Here is a 17,281-nt window from a genome sequence, read left to right as displayed (position 1 = left end):
CAGCCGGGGAAGTTCAGCTGCTAGTTCCGCAAAAGTTCTTGTTTTGACCTGTCTAGATTGAAGATATTCCTCTTCTTGTTCGTCTTCTTTGTTCAACATCTCTCTGTAACGTTTCTTGGTGAACTCCTCAACAATGTTATGGAGAGAACTGCTGCTTCTACGAGTCGTTGGGAGGTACATACTCCCCATTATCTAATCTTAACAGTCTATGACCACATCTTTGATTTATAATAATAAAGATTAACTAAATTCTACTTGGTGTAGAATACCCAAACCGAGTGTGTCTAGGAAACTACTGAACCATAGTTCTTTCTGAATTTGGTTGTTTAAATTGTTGGTTTCTGGGATATTGGAATGCTTTGTTGAATTGATTTCTTTTGAGTAAATTAATTGCTAATATTATTGGTTGCTTGGTCTCCTAGGCCAAACGGGTAAGGGATAAAAGATTACCTTGTTTAAGGCTAGCTTTAAGCTGTTGTAGGAGTACTTGGTTAGCAAATCTTTCATGCAATATTGTATAATCACGGCTATACTTCGTTGTAGAATCATAAAGGAGGTTACTACCAATGGTCAGATGAAGCTAATTAATTAGGAAATCTTTTGCAGGCTACCACCAAAACATAGACTCACCCTAGAGACCTATGTAGTTCTCAGCAGAATATTTTACAAGCTAAAACTCACTTGCAGTGTTGTGTCAAAGTGAGGTCAAGAGCCTGGAGCATCGGGCTAAAGACACTGCCTTCTCTTCTTCGCACTCTTTTCTCATACTGTAACATTTGAAAACAACTAAACAAGAGAAAATAAAAAGGATTAATTTCAATTTACCCCCTTGAGGTTTAAGGTTAACATCATTTCATTTTCCATACTTTTAATTTTAAAAATTTACCTTTTAAAGTTTTCAATTTTCATAAATCAGACCAAATTGCTAAAATTTCGTCTAATTGGGAGGCTAAATGCTAGCCTGAAATCTCAGAAAAATAGTCCTAAAAAGCGATTTATGTTGTTATATAATTATTTTAGCACTTTTAGTTAGTTATGAAGTCAAAATTAACGTCTAAATTAGACGGAATTTCAGCAATTGGGCATGATTTATGAAAAGGTGGTGTAATCCAAACTGCCGGCGCCATGTTCCCCTCCATAGACTTGTGAGGATAATGCTGCATAATAGTTCCATGACTTCCATCCTCTAAATTACATGCCTATGTCTTCTGATCCTTGTCCTTCCACAACTACATCATTCGTGTAGTATATAGAATTTGGTTGACAGCCGGGAAACTTTGAAGCCGAAACACACACCGATTGATCGTTGCCCACGAAAACTGCCTCATCCCCAATGTTGTTTACCTCAACTTGCTGTGTTATTGATCCATCTTGGTTCAAAACCAACTTGCTAACCTTGAAACTCAGCATCATCAGTCCATCGGTTTCCTCTGGTCCCAACAATCTCTCAACAATCAACAAGTCACCCTTTGTTGATTTTACCAAATATGTCTGAACAAGACAGGAGGGACTATGATCCTGAAGATTTATCTCATAAAGCAGAGTTGAACTGTTGTAAATGCTATGCGTATAAGTATCTAGGCAGTGAACTGAGAACACTCGCCCTTCATAATAAGTAGCAGCACTGCACCCGTCAAGCATAGGCTTCCAAGTCCAACACTTTTGTCCTCCTTTGATGGAGTACAGTCTATCACCGCATATGGCTAGAACCAGAAAGTTGTTCCCATCCAAAGTGGGATCAGCAGACAATGTAATCTTCACAACTTGCTTTACACGAAACAAGTAGTCTCGGATTTGCGGGAGAAGAATGTCTTTTGTCTTTCTGAAAGAATACATTAGAGTTATTGCTAGACTAGCATCATCTGAGAACTGATTTTGATATTCTAACTTTGCCATCCAACCATGACCACAGTAGATCCTATTATCACCTGGCACTGGTAACTTGATATTACTGTAGAGTTTTCCTTCCGACAAGCTGTAGAGCATAGCAGTCTTGTCATTGGAGCCATGAGATTGGGTAGGGATGCATAGCATGGGAGGATGTACCTTACACCAGTGCTGCCTTTCACGATTATACTGTTCCGCAAGAGACTGCCACTCCTTACAAACCACAGCAAAACGTGCATGGTCAATTGCTTCTAACATCTTATCTAGAATGAGAAACACAATATCTATAGGAAGACTTGCCACATCCATAGGAGCATAGGCTTTGATATTCTTGCCAATGTGCTCCATAGTCTTTCGTCGTTTGATCTCTTCATCTTGCTGCACATTAGTTAACTTCCGTTTTGTTGTGTACTTCTGTATGACTGCTGTGTCTTGCTCCCTCTCTCCTTGAGCCCCTCCACGGGGCAAGTTCAAATTCTTCATCAGCTGGGTCAGTTCAGCTTCCCCTTCCGGGAAAAAAACGTCTTTTTACCTGTCTAGCTTGAAGATGTGCTTCATCTTGTTCATCTTCTTCATTCATCAACATGTCCATCTTCTTTCTGCAACGTTTCCTGGTGAACTCCTGAACAATGTTGTGGACAGAGCTGCATCTATGAGTCGTATCCATTATAGAATCTTGAATCCTATGATCACATCTCTTAGATTATATTTATATGCAATTAGTTCAATTCTAATTGATGTAGAATTCCTAAACCGAGTATGTCTAGGATAGGGATAGACAGAAACGGCTATGGGCAAACAGAAACGTTAGGGATAGATTACCTTGTTTTCATTATGACCCGTTGTCTATGGTTGTCTCCCGGACCAACAGAAACGGCTAGGGATAGATTACCTTGTTTTCCTATTACCTTGGTTCGCAAGTCTTTCTTGCAATGTATAATCACGGCCATACTTCATTGTAGAATTCATAGAGGTAAGAAATCTTTTGCAGGCTACTACCAAACAGAGAGCCTCACCCTAGAGACCTATGCAATAGTAATCAGCAGAATATTTTCAAGATAAAACTCACTTGCAGTGTGTTGTGTCAAACAGAGGGCAAGAGAGCCTGGAGCTTTGAGCCAAAGGTACTGCCTTGTTCTTCACACTCTTTCACATCGTGTAAAATCTGAAAACAAGAGAATTAAAATACTACAAACTATGAAAAGTCTACTTTTGTTCATCTATATGATTAAGAATACACAAAGATTATAAATATTTGCAATTAGATCAATACATTATAGACTTCAAAGGGCATATTGCTCAATTGCTGCCACCAGACGTTTTCTTTGAGGTTGAAGCAAATTCGACATCCTTTAGCTGGTAATAATGTGAAGCTATTTCCAGCAACCACTCAGGCTTCAACTCTGTTACCTGTCTCATGTATTCTTTGGATGTAAGGACCAGTTCATGATATAGAACCCACGTCGGAAACTCCTTTGACAAGCCTGAGCTGGGGTGTATGGAGGCAGCCTGTTGATGTTTGACTATTTTATAAGATCCATTCTTTTGCAGCCTTGCACAATGAGGGAAGAAACCTGATGTGATGGCCTTCTTTATAGACTCAATATCGTCACGATTTGAGGTTAGCTCAATCTCAACCCTCTCCAACAGTCTCCTAAGTTGATCCCTGATATCTCTTGCTCTTCTCATGCTCCTAGCATTTATATAGTTTTCATAACACCATTGACTTGAGTAGTTTGTTTCTGCCCAGGTATTGTAAACATTAAGCAAGGCAATGTGATCTCCTGCGTCCCCAGTGTGAAAATTCCTTCTTGCATTGTCAGCATAGACTTGTTTGTCCTTTGGACAATAAAAGATTGAATTACCAACAGAAAGCATGGAAGCAATAGAAATGATCTCGTTTGAGCAATTGTACCTGTCAGAAGCGACTACCATCTTAGATAACATTGGATCAAGCGGAAACTCTGCCATCCGCCTACCAACTTTAGTCAACTCTCCCATTTTATTCAATGCAGACAGAGCAAATAACAGTTCAAGGGCTTTTAGTAATGCTTCCGACGGTGGAGGATCCATAAAATCAAAATGTATTAAGTCATGAATACCAAGACTTTTAAGCCTAAGAACAACATGTGCCAGGTTAGTCCTTAGTATTTCAGGTGTAGTGGTATCATCCAGTTCATGAATATAACTGTCAAAAGTATATAACCGGAAACACTTACCAGGGCCTGTTCGACCAGATCGACCTGCCCTCTGCCTTGCCGATGCCTTTGAGATGGGAGTGACTTGCAATGACTCCATCCCAGTCCTTGGATTGTAGGACTTCATCTTGCAATAACCACAGTCGATAACATATTTGATCCCATCAATAGTCAGCGAAGTTTCAGCTATGTTTGTGGCAAGGACAACCTTTCTTGCCCCTTCAGGTGTGGGATCAAAAATTTTTGCTTGCTGCTCAGAAGGCAAGTTTCCATATATGGGACAGATAATCATCTCTGCTATCTTTCTCCCCAGACCACTTGTCCTGTACTTTAACATTTCGCTTGCTGTTTCTATATCTTCTTGACCAGTGAGGAAGACCAATATGTCTCCAGGTGGTTCCCTGACATGGATTTGAATTGCAGCAGCGATTGCAGCATCCAAGTAATCAGCTTCTGGCGCTTTTGTGTGGTATATATCAACAGGAAACCGCCTCCCTGGAATATTGAAAAGTGGGCAATGATCAAAATAATCACTGAACTTCACAGCATCAAGTGTTGCACTTGAGATAAGCAGCTTAAAATCAGGTCGAAATCGAGCAATATCCTTTACTAATGCAAATAAAATATCAGTAGACAGTGTTCTCTCATGGGCCTCGTCCACCATCAGCACACTATAGCTTGCCAAATCTGGTTCAGCAAGAAATTCACGCAACAACATTCCATCAGTCATATACTTCAAAACAGTCTTTTCAGACGTGCAATCCTCAAAACGAATAGAATACCCTACCTCATGTCCAAGCTTGACACCCATTTCTTGAGATACCCTGGCAGCAACACTCATAGCAGCAACTCGGCGTGGCTGCGTGCACCCAATCTTTCCATGCTTTGTGTATCCTGCCTCATGTAGATACTGAGGAATCTGTGTAGTTTTTCCAGATCCAGTTTCGCCGACAATAACAAGAACCTGATGATCTTTAACAGCTTGGAGCAACTCATCACGAAAGGAGAAGATGGGTAAAGTTTTCCTCTCCTCCTGGAGCTTCTCCTTCAAGATATTTTCACTCAACTCAAGTAATTTGGTGGACTGCAGTTGCTTATCATTGTCAAATTTATCTTCCTCCGTCAAGAACCCCCTGACAAAATCAATCTGGTCTTCATATACAAAATCATACTCATCAGATACCCCTTTTTTGTTTTTTGAACCAAATTTCAGTGTTGCTTTTCCAAGTTGCTGATCTTCCCAAGATTTCTGTTGTTCAAATGAGTTCATTTTATCCCCAGCATTACAGTCCCTGTAGCGCTGCAAAGCTACAGAAAATCTCTTCTGTTGAGCAACACCACGCTCCACATCATCATAGGCATCTGGCATCCTGTACTCGGTGACATTTTCAGCCTCATCTAGACCTAATGGTTTTCTCGTAAGCTCCAATATCTGCTTCTTGTAACTTAATTCCCGTTTTTCTGCTTCAATGAGCTTCACACCTTCAAATAAGTAACCTTCATCTTCCACATCATCCCTCATTTCATCCATTTTCTTTTTCTCTCTTTCCTTCAGATATTCTTGTCTTGAAGCTCTTCTTAAACCTTCAACATCATCACTACTTTTTCGAACAGCCTCCTGTCCCCCACTTCGTCTCAATTTTTTCTTTGTTAGCTGTCGGGTGGCTGCTGCTTCCCTCTTCCTTATATTTTGCTCCAATTGCTCCCTCTCTCTTTGATCACGCAATCTTTCTTCTTCCGACTCTGAACCATCCTCATGATCATCTTTATCAATTGAGTTCCGCCTTTTAACACGTCTCTCTTCCTCCTGTGCAATCACCTCATCACCATCATCTCCATCTTTCTGACCCAACCCCCTCTTCCTGAACCGTTTCTCACTGGAACCCACTTTTACGGACACAGAATGAGAAACAACCTGGACAGAACTTCTCTCCACATCACCATCATCATCCGAATCCAACAGAACATAACTCCGCTGCACCACCCTCACCGACATTGTTCCTCCCCTCTCTTCCTTCCCACACTGCGTCAAACCAGATGTGTCACCACACACTCTTGCAAATATTTCTTCAGCAAATTCCCCCGTTTCGGCCGATGAGGCAAATCCAAATTCAACAAGCTTGTCCACCAAACCAACCGGGGAGTTTGCTTTCTTAGTTAACCCAATAACATACTGAACAACTACCGGCTTAGAGTATCCGAGCAATGCTATTAACTTATCAGACACCCATGTTTTCAAATTGCTTTGGCTCCCCATTAAAAATCCAACCTTGACGAGATTGCACAGCTCAGATGGACAAAATATGAAAACAAAACACAAGCAAACTATAAGCACCAATAAGAAAGTAATCAAAACCCAATACAAAGAGATTCTCAAGTATCGAAAATTAAACACCAATAAACTCAAATTGGGATCAAAAGGTAAGGACCCAATAGAGAAAGACTGAAACTTTCAACAGTGAGCTTTGGAATTACCCTTCAATTTTTGGCTGAGGTGTTGTCAGCTTCCTCGTTCTCCACCTTGTTTTCTGTTTCTTTGCGAGAAGTTGATGGTGGTGCCTCTGATTTTAGGGTTAGGGATTTCAGTGTTTCTGCTTATACGCTGCGTTTTGATGTTGAGCCCCAATGTTTAGCGCGTGGCGGTTTCTTTAATCATGGCGGTAATTCCAGTTAAACAAAATAAAAAAATAAAAAATGGAAAACAGGAGTGAAATTTGCCCTCTTTATTTTACAATCCACACTTCCTCTTTCCTCTTTTAGTTAAAGATTTCATAAAAAGACAAAATAAATGTGAGTAAAGATAAATTTAAAGTTACTACAAAAAAAAATATGAATTGTAAAAATAAGAGTGCAAATTTCAATCACATAACACAGATGAGAAGGATTTTACTCACTCAAAAAATATGGTGTACTCATCATGTTAATTACATGACAGTTTGTATTATATATTGTATAGTTGTATACAAGCATTATTATAGTCGCTCTTCATCTACTCATTTATATGATCCATCTCCAATTTAGATGGAGTATATATTGTATAGTTGTATATAAGCACTATACTTCATTTGCTCATTTATACTATCCAATTTAGATGCAGTATATATTCGAGACATTGGTGAGAACTAAAGTTTACAAATTCTTATGCCAAACATGTTAATTGCTGTGTAGATGCCGATTACCGAATTGGTTATCTTTATGTACCAGGACACCAGATTTCTTAGCATAAAACATTTTAAAATCATCATATGATCACAATTGTGATCCTGTTTCTTTTGTTTGTGTACTGTCAAAATGAGGTGTGAACATTTGTTTATTAGTCATTTTTGTAAAACCATTCGAAATGTTGTTGTATCGTATAATTTTACAAACCATGTCGATGACACATATCATTCGAAACAACAACTTATTACATAACTGACAAAAACTTTACATACCCCATCAATAACATACCATTAAATAAAAACTACTAGAGCAACAATAGCAAATTAGCAATCACCAGAATAATTGACAAAAACACTCATACTTGACACAAGACTGATAAGTAGTGCTCACAACTTCACAACGAAGTTCAGTGTACTTGTCAAGAAATACAAGGTTCCTTACAAGCTCACAAGCTCCAATATTTGCTTCTTCATTCTTAATTCCCGGATTTCTGCTTCAGTACGTGAGCTTCGCCCCATCAAATAACTAACCCTCGTCTTCTACATCATCCCTCATTTCATCCATTTTCTTTGTCTCTCTTTTCTTTACATATTCTTGTCTTAAAGCTCTTCTTAAACCTTCAAAATCACCATTGCTTTCTCGAACTTGCCCCCTTCGTCTCAAGTTTTTCTTTGTTTGCTTTCGGGTGGCTGCTGCTTCCCTATTCGTCATATTTTGCCCCAATCGCTTCCTCTCTCTTTGATCGTTCAACCTTTCTTCTTTCGAGTCTGAATCATCCTCATGATCATCTTCAGAGTTTCGCCTTTTAACACGTCTCACGTCCTCCTGTGCAATCACCTCATGCTCATCTTCATCTTTATCACCCAATTTCCTCTTCCTGAACCCTTTATTCATCAGGCATTGCTTCCAACCAGATGTTTTACCACACACTATTGCAAAGATTTCTTCAGCAAAGGCACCTGCTTCGGTATATGAGGACAATCCTAATTCAACAAGCTTGTCCACCACACTGGCCGGCGAGCTTGCTTCTTTAGTTAGTCCAATAAAATCCTCAACAACTGCGGGCGTAGAGTATCCGAGTAATGCCATTAACTTGTCTGAAACCCATGTCTTGAGCTTCCTCGCTTCCCATATTCAATCTTAATGTGAGATTACAGAACTCAAATTGGAGAAGAAGAAAAACAAACTATAAGTAGGAGCTTAGGAGAGAGTAGGATTAGGATTCCAACAGAGAGTAGGAAACTAAACCAATTACGAATTCTTTTCACCAAAATAACAATCCAATATAACACCAAATGGCAAATACTGAGTTGTAGCAGTATAGATTAGTTTTGATTTTCCCTCTCCAGTCTACGCCATGGCTTCTACAATGTCCAAGAATAAGAGAACCCACAAGGCTGCTGCCGTCAAGGCACTAACCAATGCAGAGGCGTATTTCAAGCTCCAAAAGTTGGACTCTGCAATCAAAGAGGCCACGCAAGCGAAAAACCTCGATCCTAATCTGCCCAACGTCGACAATTTCATCACAGCTTACAAGATTCACAAAGCCATGTCGTTCAAGAAAAACTGGTACGTGGTTCTTGACATCCCTGAATGTAGTCATTTATCAATCATCAAAAAAAGATTTAGGGCATTGGCACTCATGGTGCACCCTGATAAGAATCTCTCTGCAGCTGCTGAAGATGCTTTCAAGCATGTCAAAGATGCCCTGGATTTTCTCTCTGACCCGGTGAGAAAGGAGGATTATGACAAGTCTTTTATGTCGAAAAACAAGGCTTTTGCTGCTGCTGCTGCTGCAGCAAAGATGCCTGAGACTACTGCTGCGGCAAGGAAAGCCGCCGCCGCCGCGGCTGCTGCTGCTATGGCAAGGAAAGCCGCCATGGAAGCTTTTGCTGCAAAGGTGGCCGCGGAGAGGAAAGCCGCCAAGGCTGCTGCAAAGATAAGGAAAGCCGCCGCTGATGCTGCTGCCTTGGAAGCTGAGCTTGCTGCTGCGAAAAGGAAATTAGCAGCCGAGACTGCTGCCGCGTCAAGGAAAGCATCCGAGGCTGCTGCCGCGTCAAGGAAAGCAGCCGAGACTGCTGCCGCGTCAAGGAAAGCAGCTGAGGCTGCCACACCTGCTGCTGCAAAGGAGGCTGCAGCTGCTGCTGCAAGGAGTGCGATTAATGCACGCAAACGACGTGAACCCATTAGTGAACTTGAGTATGCCATACACCTAATAATGAAATACTCACCAAATTACATGGAGCGCAGATTCTCAGTCAGGTGATCATACCTACAATGTAGGCAGGCGAAGTTAAACTACTGCAGGTTGGTCTACTTTTCTTCTTCGTATTTTTGTAAATCTACTAGTACTGAATAAGAACTTCTATGATTAGTTCCTGGGTTGTCAAAACATAAATAAAAGATTAATGCTTTGAAGCATAAACTTCATTGGATTAGGAATTTCTGGGTTTTAGGTGCTACTTCTTGTTTAGCTGGACCCTGCAATCCCTAATTTTAGTGTCTGGTCGTTCAATTTCTGGGTCACACTCGTCAAAATAGAATTGAAGTATACAAGAAAGAATATTTGAAATAAAAAAAGTTTTAACAATCTTCCTCTCTGTTACATACTACATCCTCAGTGTACAGCAACTAAGGAGGTTCTATTGAAGTATCCATCTTTGCTTCTATTCTGCACCAGATTCAAAATTGAAGTCTATTCCATGTCTACGTGCTATCATACATATAATGTAAGCAAAATGATGACCAAGATGATGTTCAGCTGGCTTTGTAAGCATACATATAGCCACGAAGTTTTCTTATCTCTTCTGATGACTCCAGTAGCAGATGATCCACATATAGAGAGAGTCCAGTGCCACTGCAATTCCAATGTACATATGCATTTGTGGATAAATTTAAAGAAAATTGTATGGACAACTGAAAGGATGAATGATATTTAACACACCTTATAGGTCCAAACGGAAGCCAGATTACATCCCAGCGGAACCTTGGCAATCTGCGAAAATAATATGCTTGGTCAAAACAAGTTGGTGCCTCAAATACGCAGTACTCTTCAGAATGGGGGGAAGTGTATGAGTAATCAAGAAGGCAACAAAATGAATATGAGAATAGAAAAAGAATACTGCATGTGTAGCCATGTCCAACACAGACACTTGGTCAGAAAATTAAATTGCACCTTATGTTCAAATGGATTTAGAGCCTCTGTCCCAGGTAACAAATGAAGGGAGGAAATGGAAGTTAACATTTGTATATTGTCATTGAAATTTTCATTTGTATCTGATTGCTAGTTTCTAAGTTGTGTTGATTTGTTAAAAAGGCTGGTGTTGTGAGAAAAATAAGAATACATTACAATACTGGTTATAGAATTGAATGCAACTATATGGTTAAGAAGAAAACATACCTTAACATGTAATACAACCAGAAAACTGCGACTATGATGCCAGTAAGGAACGAGAACCAAATCCATCGCCTGTGATGCTTTGAATTATGAAGTAATCCTTTGATTGCTAATGAACATGCTACCACAGCTAGCCAATCTGCATGTTATTATTAGTTACTTGTTAAATATCTCAGGAGTTAATAATGTAGGAAGAAAATCCATCTATACATAGTAGCTAAATGGTAAGCATACTTCAACAATAATTCCAGAATAGGTGTAATAAACAGAGAGACCACTGGCCACACATACATATTACCTGTTCTTACGAAACTAGTCAGCAGACAATCTTAACAGAATAAATTTCAAAAATCAGATCAGTGAAGGTATTTCATAAATACAATTTCGAAGGGGCAAACAATTCACAATATATGAATACAAAAGCTGTTACAACAAATTGAATGTAACACTGCACATGGCTCTAGACCCGCTCTACTATCAACTGATGACAAGTATAGGGAAAAACACCTGCAGATATTATCATCCATGAGTCCATCTCCTCCATGAAGTAAGCATGAAAACGCTGTCAATAAGCAACAAAGGATAACAGTTACAAAAATGAAAATTCTCACAACAGAATTCAACAAACAAAGAAGAAAGATCCCTCCTTTATTTCTACATGCCTCAAGTGTCAGAGGTCCCAATTCCATAAACAACACTATAGACACTATAAACAACTTTAGAGATTGAAGATACCAAACAACATTCCATACTTGTTAAAAAATAAATAAAAAATAAAAAATACCACATTTGCAAATTGATAACAGTTTTGAATAGAGAGACTCATACCAGTTCCCAAGGAGACGAAACTTGCTGATGGATTGAGTGCATAAGAAACGCAGCGAAGCAGAAGAGAAGTGATGCAAATAAAGCCTACCAAAAGAAGTGTAGAAATTAGTCCATGGTTGCAATACACAGGAAATCAAGTACACTTTTTTGAAGGAAGAAGAATTGAACATATTATACCCTCCACATACGACTCTGTTGAGCTTGGCTCTTCTCAAAGGATCGAACCAATTCCTCTTGTTCTGCAAAATCAAAGATAAACAAAAACCCATTAACAATTGGGTGAGCAGGAAATGATGGGATGAATAAGTGAGAGATGATGATGATGACGACCTTGGGTGTCCATTGGAGCCGGGTCGTCCCGAGTAGGAAGAGAGAGGTCATCGTTCTGAGACTTTCTGAGTTTTCTAGCCAGCTTCTTCATCCTAAACAAGATCTCTCTCAGTTGTTGAGTTTGTTGTGTGTTTGGTCTCTTCAGAGAAACTGGAACTCTGGAAGTGAAAGAAGCATATATAGTACTTGTTCCAGACCTGGTCTCTCTTTTTTAATATATAATGTCTGTTATTTATTTATGAGATGACGTTATTTTTTGAGATTATTAATTATTTTTTTATTTTTTTAGTTTTTAAGTTGTTCCCCTTTTAAATCCAAAAGTGCTCTTGGTATTGTTACCGATCAACAAAGAGATAGTTGGATTGGGAAAGGAAAAATGTCTGATGAGCATATTGCTGCAGGTTGACAATTAAAGAGGTAATAAGTTTAACGGAACAAAAAATATAAAGTTTTGCACTACCTTATTGTGTCTATAATAAACAAATTAACTCATACTAAAACAAGTTTATAGTACGAGATTTGAGAAATAAGTTTATAATCTACAAAAACTATTCTCATTGTCTCCCAAACACTGTAATCAAGCTGAAATTTTGAGAAGGAATATTCACCATATGATATAAGAAGTCCATTCAACTCACCAAGATGGATCAATCCATATGCAGAAAATGTTGCTATATTGCTGTACTAGAACAATATATGCACATCGATGGTAATATATGAAATTCATGGAGAGTTACAATGCAAATTAGACTCCAAACTTTCAACTTCATACCACCCTGCAAAATATGTAAACAATATCATACCCATATAGTCATATACTGTTTCTAAATCAGCCAAAAATAAAATTAAACTGTTTCTAAATCACTATGAAGTCACAGTTAACAACTATTCACCCTAACTAGGAAGCTGAATTGTTATTTTGATGTTAATCCAGACTTGTTGCAGTAGAGGATGGCCTCTTTCAGACATTCATCACGTACATCTTGACTCATTGCAGAACTGGGAGAACTCGGTACACGTTGTAGAGCAGTAGTACTTCTTCTCTTGGTTGAGCCGCCTTGTTTCTCTTCTTTTGCTGCAGTCTGCCTTGAACTCGAATCATCTGTTATCCTTGGCTTGACGCATGTCCAGAAGTGCTTGAAAATCTTCATAAACCTTCCATGATTAGGCTTTGTCAGAGTGAGAGAACGTTGCAAAACGGCGCGATTTGGAACTGGTTGATGAGATGGTGCTCCAGAAGAAGAATAAGAATTGTTTTTTGATGATGATAACGAATAGGTATTAGTAGTAGAAGACATCATATCCCTCATGACCAATGTTACTTCACGTTTTGAGATGTTTGTTCATATAAATGTGCAAGCTGTACATTTATATGGGGATGCGGTTCCAAAACCTGGTAATTCAGAAATCAAATCAATTACTTGATACTGATTGGAGATTTAGAAGCAATCTTAACTATTCATATGGAATTTACCATGTCCCTTAGGCTTTTCATGGTTGGATATTGCTTGGAAACATAATCTACTTCCTTGGATTGATTTAAAATGTGATTTTGTTTCCTTTCAGAGCTTCAACTCCTCCATCTTTAGGAATGATTGTGATGTGCATCCAATTGTAATCATAAAAGATTGAATATCATTAATTAGTGAAATCTTTACATGAAAAATCTCATCTTTATTTCTTTTGTTCATTGAGATAAAAGAGCTATAGTTCTCAAATCTTTGTGCGGAAGTTCAATCTTAAAGGAAACAACAGGTTAGCTGGTGAAGTTGTAAGTTTGTAACTTGGGGAAAAGAAATTATCATTCCTCAACCTTGGCCTGGAAATTGATGATTGTGCCGATATAATCACTTCTACATCTACAGGTTAGCTGAAATTATTTATACCACTCAGCTTTACATGTGGAAAATGCGAATCAAAAACTAATCGATCCTAATCATCCCAGATTCCTGTCACTTCACAGTTCATCACGGAAGTTCCCTTTCGTTGAAGTAGATTCTGTTTTTTGGTCTGACGTTGAAGTAGATTTCGGTTGGTTTTCCAGGAGGTACCTGGTGGCCAGTGATGCATGGAATGCAGCTCCATATGGGAGCACGTCTTCGTTTATTCTGAAATATGGTGAATGCATTGGTTTGAACTGTCCTTGAGAGTCATTCTTCATACCAAGAAAGAAGTAGTACCCTGGAATTACTTCTTGATAGAATGAGAAGTCTTCTGCCCCCATAAGTGGTTTCTTCTCAAGAACATTCTGAGAACCCAGCAAATCCCCTGCAACTTTCTGGAAGTGCTCATGCAAATTTTTGTCATTTATAGTTGCAGGGTAGAAGGGTTTTGCAATTTCATTGAACAAGACAGTTGCATTGCACCTCTGAACACTGGCTTGTCTAGTAATAACCTGCAGACTCACATTTAATAGAATAGCATATATGAGGAGCATAGAATAATATCAGCACAGAATGTTCTCAAGTTCAGCACCCAGGATGTTTAATAGAAGCATACCTCTTCGATCCTTTCTTTAAGTTGAAAAAAGCTGTCCTTTGAAAATGCCCTGAAGGTACCCCCAATTGTAACAGAATCTGGAATAACATTAAAAGCACCACCTCCTTGGAATTTTCCAACAGTCACAACCTGCAAGATATGCTTTCATGTAACTGGATGGATAAAGAGTAAATAACCATATGCTGGCAAAGAGGGGCCTAAGAAGAATATGATTACAGTTGACATATAGCAAACTTTAAGATTTAGGATGGTGGGGAAGTCAATAAATGATGACAGATTTTTCATGGCACAAAACAAAACACACTGATCTAGATGGAATACTGGTTTCATGTTTGTTCTGTATAGTACCATTTCCCCACACACGTGAAGAAACTAAGGGGATTAATATTTCACATACTATGTGCTAAGTGAAAGATGTTGTAGACTAACACTGACACATGTGAACTTACAGATACATGTATTTGAATCAAACTGCAATAGGAGGGGAACAGAGACTTGACAATGACCTTATGAGAATAGAGAGAAAGCGAGCAAACCTGTGAATCTAAGGGGTCAGCTTCACGTGAAACAAGATGTTGCAGACTAACAATAACATTGGAAGCAGCCAAGATAGGATCTATTGTGTGCTGTGGAATTGCAGCATGACCCCCCTTCCCACTTATCAAGGCTTCAAAAAATCCACTCGCAGCCAATAGAGGGCCAGGCCTGGAGGCTACTGAACCAATGGGGTGGTCAGAAGCAAGATGCAACCCAAAGATGGCACTGACATGCTCCAGTGCCCCGTTTTCTATCATTTTCTTTGCTCCTGCACCTCCTTCCTCAGCTGGTTGGAAAACAAGAACAACAGTCCCCTGTATGAAAACAGAAAAACAAGTGAGAGAACTTTCTTCAGGACATAAGAAGATATACACAATGACATTGCACAAAGTGTCATACTTATTATTCAAGAAGCCTACTTAGAGAATGCACACACTTTGCAATCTATAGATTAAGCCAGTGTATCAACTCTTATAGCTGGCCACATCAAAATGTAGTTCCAATATGGACTCCAAAACTCTGCAAATTTCAGTATGAGAAGTCATTTTCTATCGCTCTTTCTCTTGTTTATTAGTTAAAGGTTATTCGCAGTCAGATAGATGACATAACAAGTCGACATATAATTCTAGTAGACAGCTAGACCAGGAGCCCATTGTAGACAACCACAAGGCCTAATAATCTCCCTAACCTCACCTCCACGCTCATATGCTGGAACTTTCCAAACCTGATCATATATAGTTTTAAAGATTTACATTTTAGCCTTGATGTTCTATTTAAAGACAACTACTTTCAAACCTACAATTGCTATATAAAGTAACAGAAGTCCATAAGAACAGCAACTGATGCAACACATGGAATGACAAACCCAAATACCCCACTCTTCTGAACACAATGCATAGAATTCAAACCCGGAAAGAGACCTGTAATACGTGGCGATACTCTTGAAGTAAACTGGCAGCTCCAAGAAGCATGGCAACATGACCATCATGTCCACATCCATGCATCTTCCCTGCAAATTTACTCTTGTGCTCCCACTCCACACTCTCCTGCCACATTAAAACAAATACAGTAATTATTCCAGTCTACCTCAACCTCAAACCAATAGTAACTAACAACATTACAACACTGACCAAATTGACAAAAGTAAGCGACACTATAAAAAGATATCAGATACTCAAAAAGCTTCAAACTTTAACTAAACCTGCATAGCCAGAGCATCCATGTCTGCTCTGATTGCAACAAAGGGAGGACCACCAGTCCCAACAACGCCAACAACGCCGGTTTCAGCCAAAGGGTATCTGTAAGGGATGCCCAGCCGGTCAAGTTCAGCTCTGATAAGCTTACTGGTTTCAAATTCCTCGTAACAAAGCTCTGGGTTTTCATGGATTTTCCTTCTGATACTCACCATACGATCAAAAAGCTCGGGTCTTTTAGCGTGTTCAAGAAACGAGACTGGGATTTGAGCCAGCTCCGGTTCTGGGCTCAAAGATTGGTTTGAGGAAATGGGTAGTGGCATAAACATAGAGAGTATGAAAGTCAAAGAGACCCATTTGGGGGAAGCCATTGATGAAATGATTGAACTGGAGAACATTTGGTGAGGGTTGAATATAATCATGAATTGATGATTTTAGAATCAGAAATTCAGAATGAGACGGGGACTCTGAGACGAACATTGGAGTTTGGAAAAACGACTGTCGTTTAGTAATTCTTTGAGAATAAAAAAATTTGATGAAAAATAAAATAGCCAGAACCGTAAATCCACGATTACAACCCAATGGGGTAAATCCACGATTATAACCCAACGGGGTTGGTTTAGTGGAAACATGCTAAGCTGCAAGTGGGGTGAACGCTACAAGGATTCTCCTGATAATAAGAGGTCATTGGTTCGAACCTCAGCTTGTGAAAAACATTCCTTGAGAATGAGTCATACCTTATAAATTGCTCCCGACCCCGAAGTGATAACTCACTCGATTAATATTGTAATCACAAATTTATGTAACCATAAATCCGAGATTGCAAGTTTACAACCATGAGACAAAAAGTCGAAACAAAAAGCATTTTGTACAACAAGGGTTATAGAACGCAACCAACTTCCTACTCCAGAAAAACAAATTTTGAGATCAATAAAAGCATTAAAGCCAATATGACATGTATTAATTAAGTTGGAATCGTCAAACCCCTTACATGCAAGATCAGATCATACATTAACAGAAAAACACTAAAAAAAAGTTATTATAGACACGAATTAATTGAACAAAACATATATAGATTTAATTCGTAACGAACAAGGACCGACCATAGTGTTAGAATACTCAGTCTGTAACTTATATTAATTTTTAAATCTAAGAGGCTTTTGAACACTTGAAATCCAATAACAATTTATTTGTATTGCATTCAAATCTTTTATTATATCGTGTTATATTAGTTAACTAGTCTAACTAAC

The 17,281-nt window shown here is 38.9% G+C and overlaps 5 protein-coding genes across 5 annotated transcripts; 1 reads left to right on the top strand and 4 right to left on the bottom strand.

Annotated features, from left to right (window-relative positions):
- Nucleotides 1-1,191: 1,191 nt before the first annotated feature.
- LOC101310837 (F-box protein At4g35733-like) lies at nt 1,192-2,370 on the bottom strand. The gene has a single exon (XM_004288862.1). It carries the CDS (start codon nt 2,368-2,370, stop codon nt 1,192-1,194), a length of 1,179 nt encoding a protein of 392 aa, XP_004288910.1.
- Nucleotides 2,371-2,939: 569 nt separating this feature from the next.
- Nucleotides 2,940-6,654, bottom strand: LOC101306750 (putative pre-mRNA-splicing factor ATP-dependent RNA helicase DHX16-like). The gene has a single exon (XM_004287462.1). The coding sequence runs from the start codon at nt 6,340-6,342 to the stop codon at nt 3,187-3,189; it is 3,156 nt and encodes a 1,051-aa protein (XP_004287510.1). The 5' UTR covers nt 6,343-6,654; the 3' UTR covers nt 2,940-3,186.
- Nucleotides 6,655-8,604: 1,950 nt separating this feature from the next.
- Nucleotides 8,605-9,513, top strand: LOC101310554 (curved DNA-binding protein-like). The gene has a single exon (XM_004288861.1). The coding sequence runs from the start codon at nt 8,605-8,607 to the stop codon at nt 9,511-9,513; it is 909 nt and encodes a 302-aa protein (XP_004288909.1).
- A 302-nt stretch (nt 9,514-9,815) lies between these two features.
- Nucleotides 9,816-11,978, bottom strand: LOC101306458. The gene is made up of 7 exons (XM_004287461.1): nt 11,803-11,978; nt 11,650-11,711; nt 11,473-11,556; nt 11,152-11,206; nt 10,648-10,783; nt 10,192-10,242; nt 9,816-10,104 (listed from the first exon to the last, which is right to left on the bottom strand). The coding sequence occupies exons 1-7, from the start codon at nt 11,891-11,893 to the stop codon at nt 10,005-10,007; spliced, it is 579 nt and encodes a 192-aa protein (XP_004287509.1). The 5' UTR covers nt 11,894-11,978; the 3' UTR covers nt 9,816-10,004.
- Nucleotides 11,979-13,567: 1,589 nt separating this feature from the next.
- Nucleotides 13,568-16,473, bottom strand: LOC101306164 (IAA-amino acid hydrolase ILR1-like 4-like). Its single transcript, XM_004287460.1, has 5 exons — nt 16,040-16,473; nt 15,759-15,884; nt 14,838-15,152; nt 14,302-14,430; nt 13,568-14,197 (listed from the first exon to the last, which is right to left on the bottom strand). Exons 1-5 carry the CDS (start codon nt 16,451-16,453, stop codon nt 13,760-13,762), a joined length of 1,422 nt encoding a protein of 473 aa, XP_004287508.1. The 5' UTR covers nt 16,454-16,473; the 3' UTR covers nt 13,568-13,759.
- Between the last annotated feature and the right edge of the window lie 808 nt (nt 16,474-17,281).

The sequence above is a fragment of the Fragaria vesca genome, linkage group LG1 (genome assembly GCF_000184155.1).
Source record: "Fragaria vesca subsp. vesca linkage group LG1, FraVesHawaii_1.0, whole genome shotgun sequence".
NCBI classification, from domain to species: domain Eukaryota; kingdom Viridiplantae; phylum Streptophyta; class Magnoliopsida; order Rosales; family Rosaceae; genus Fragaria; species Fragaria vesca.
The sequence above is the reverse complement of the archived record's forward strand: the minus strand, read 5'-3'. Positions and strand labels throughout refer to the sequence as shown.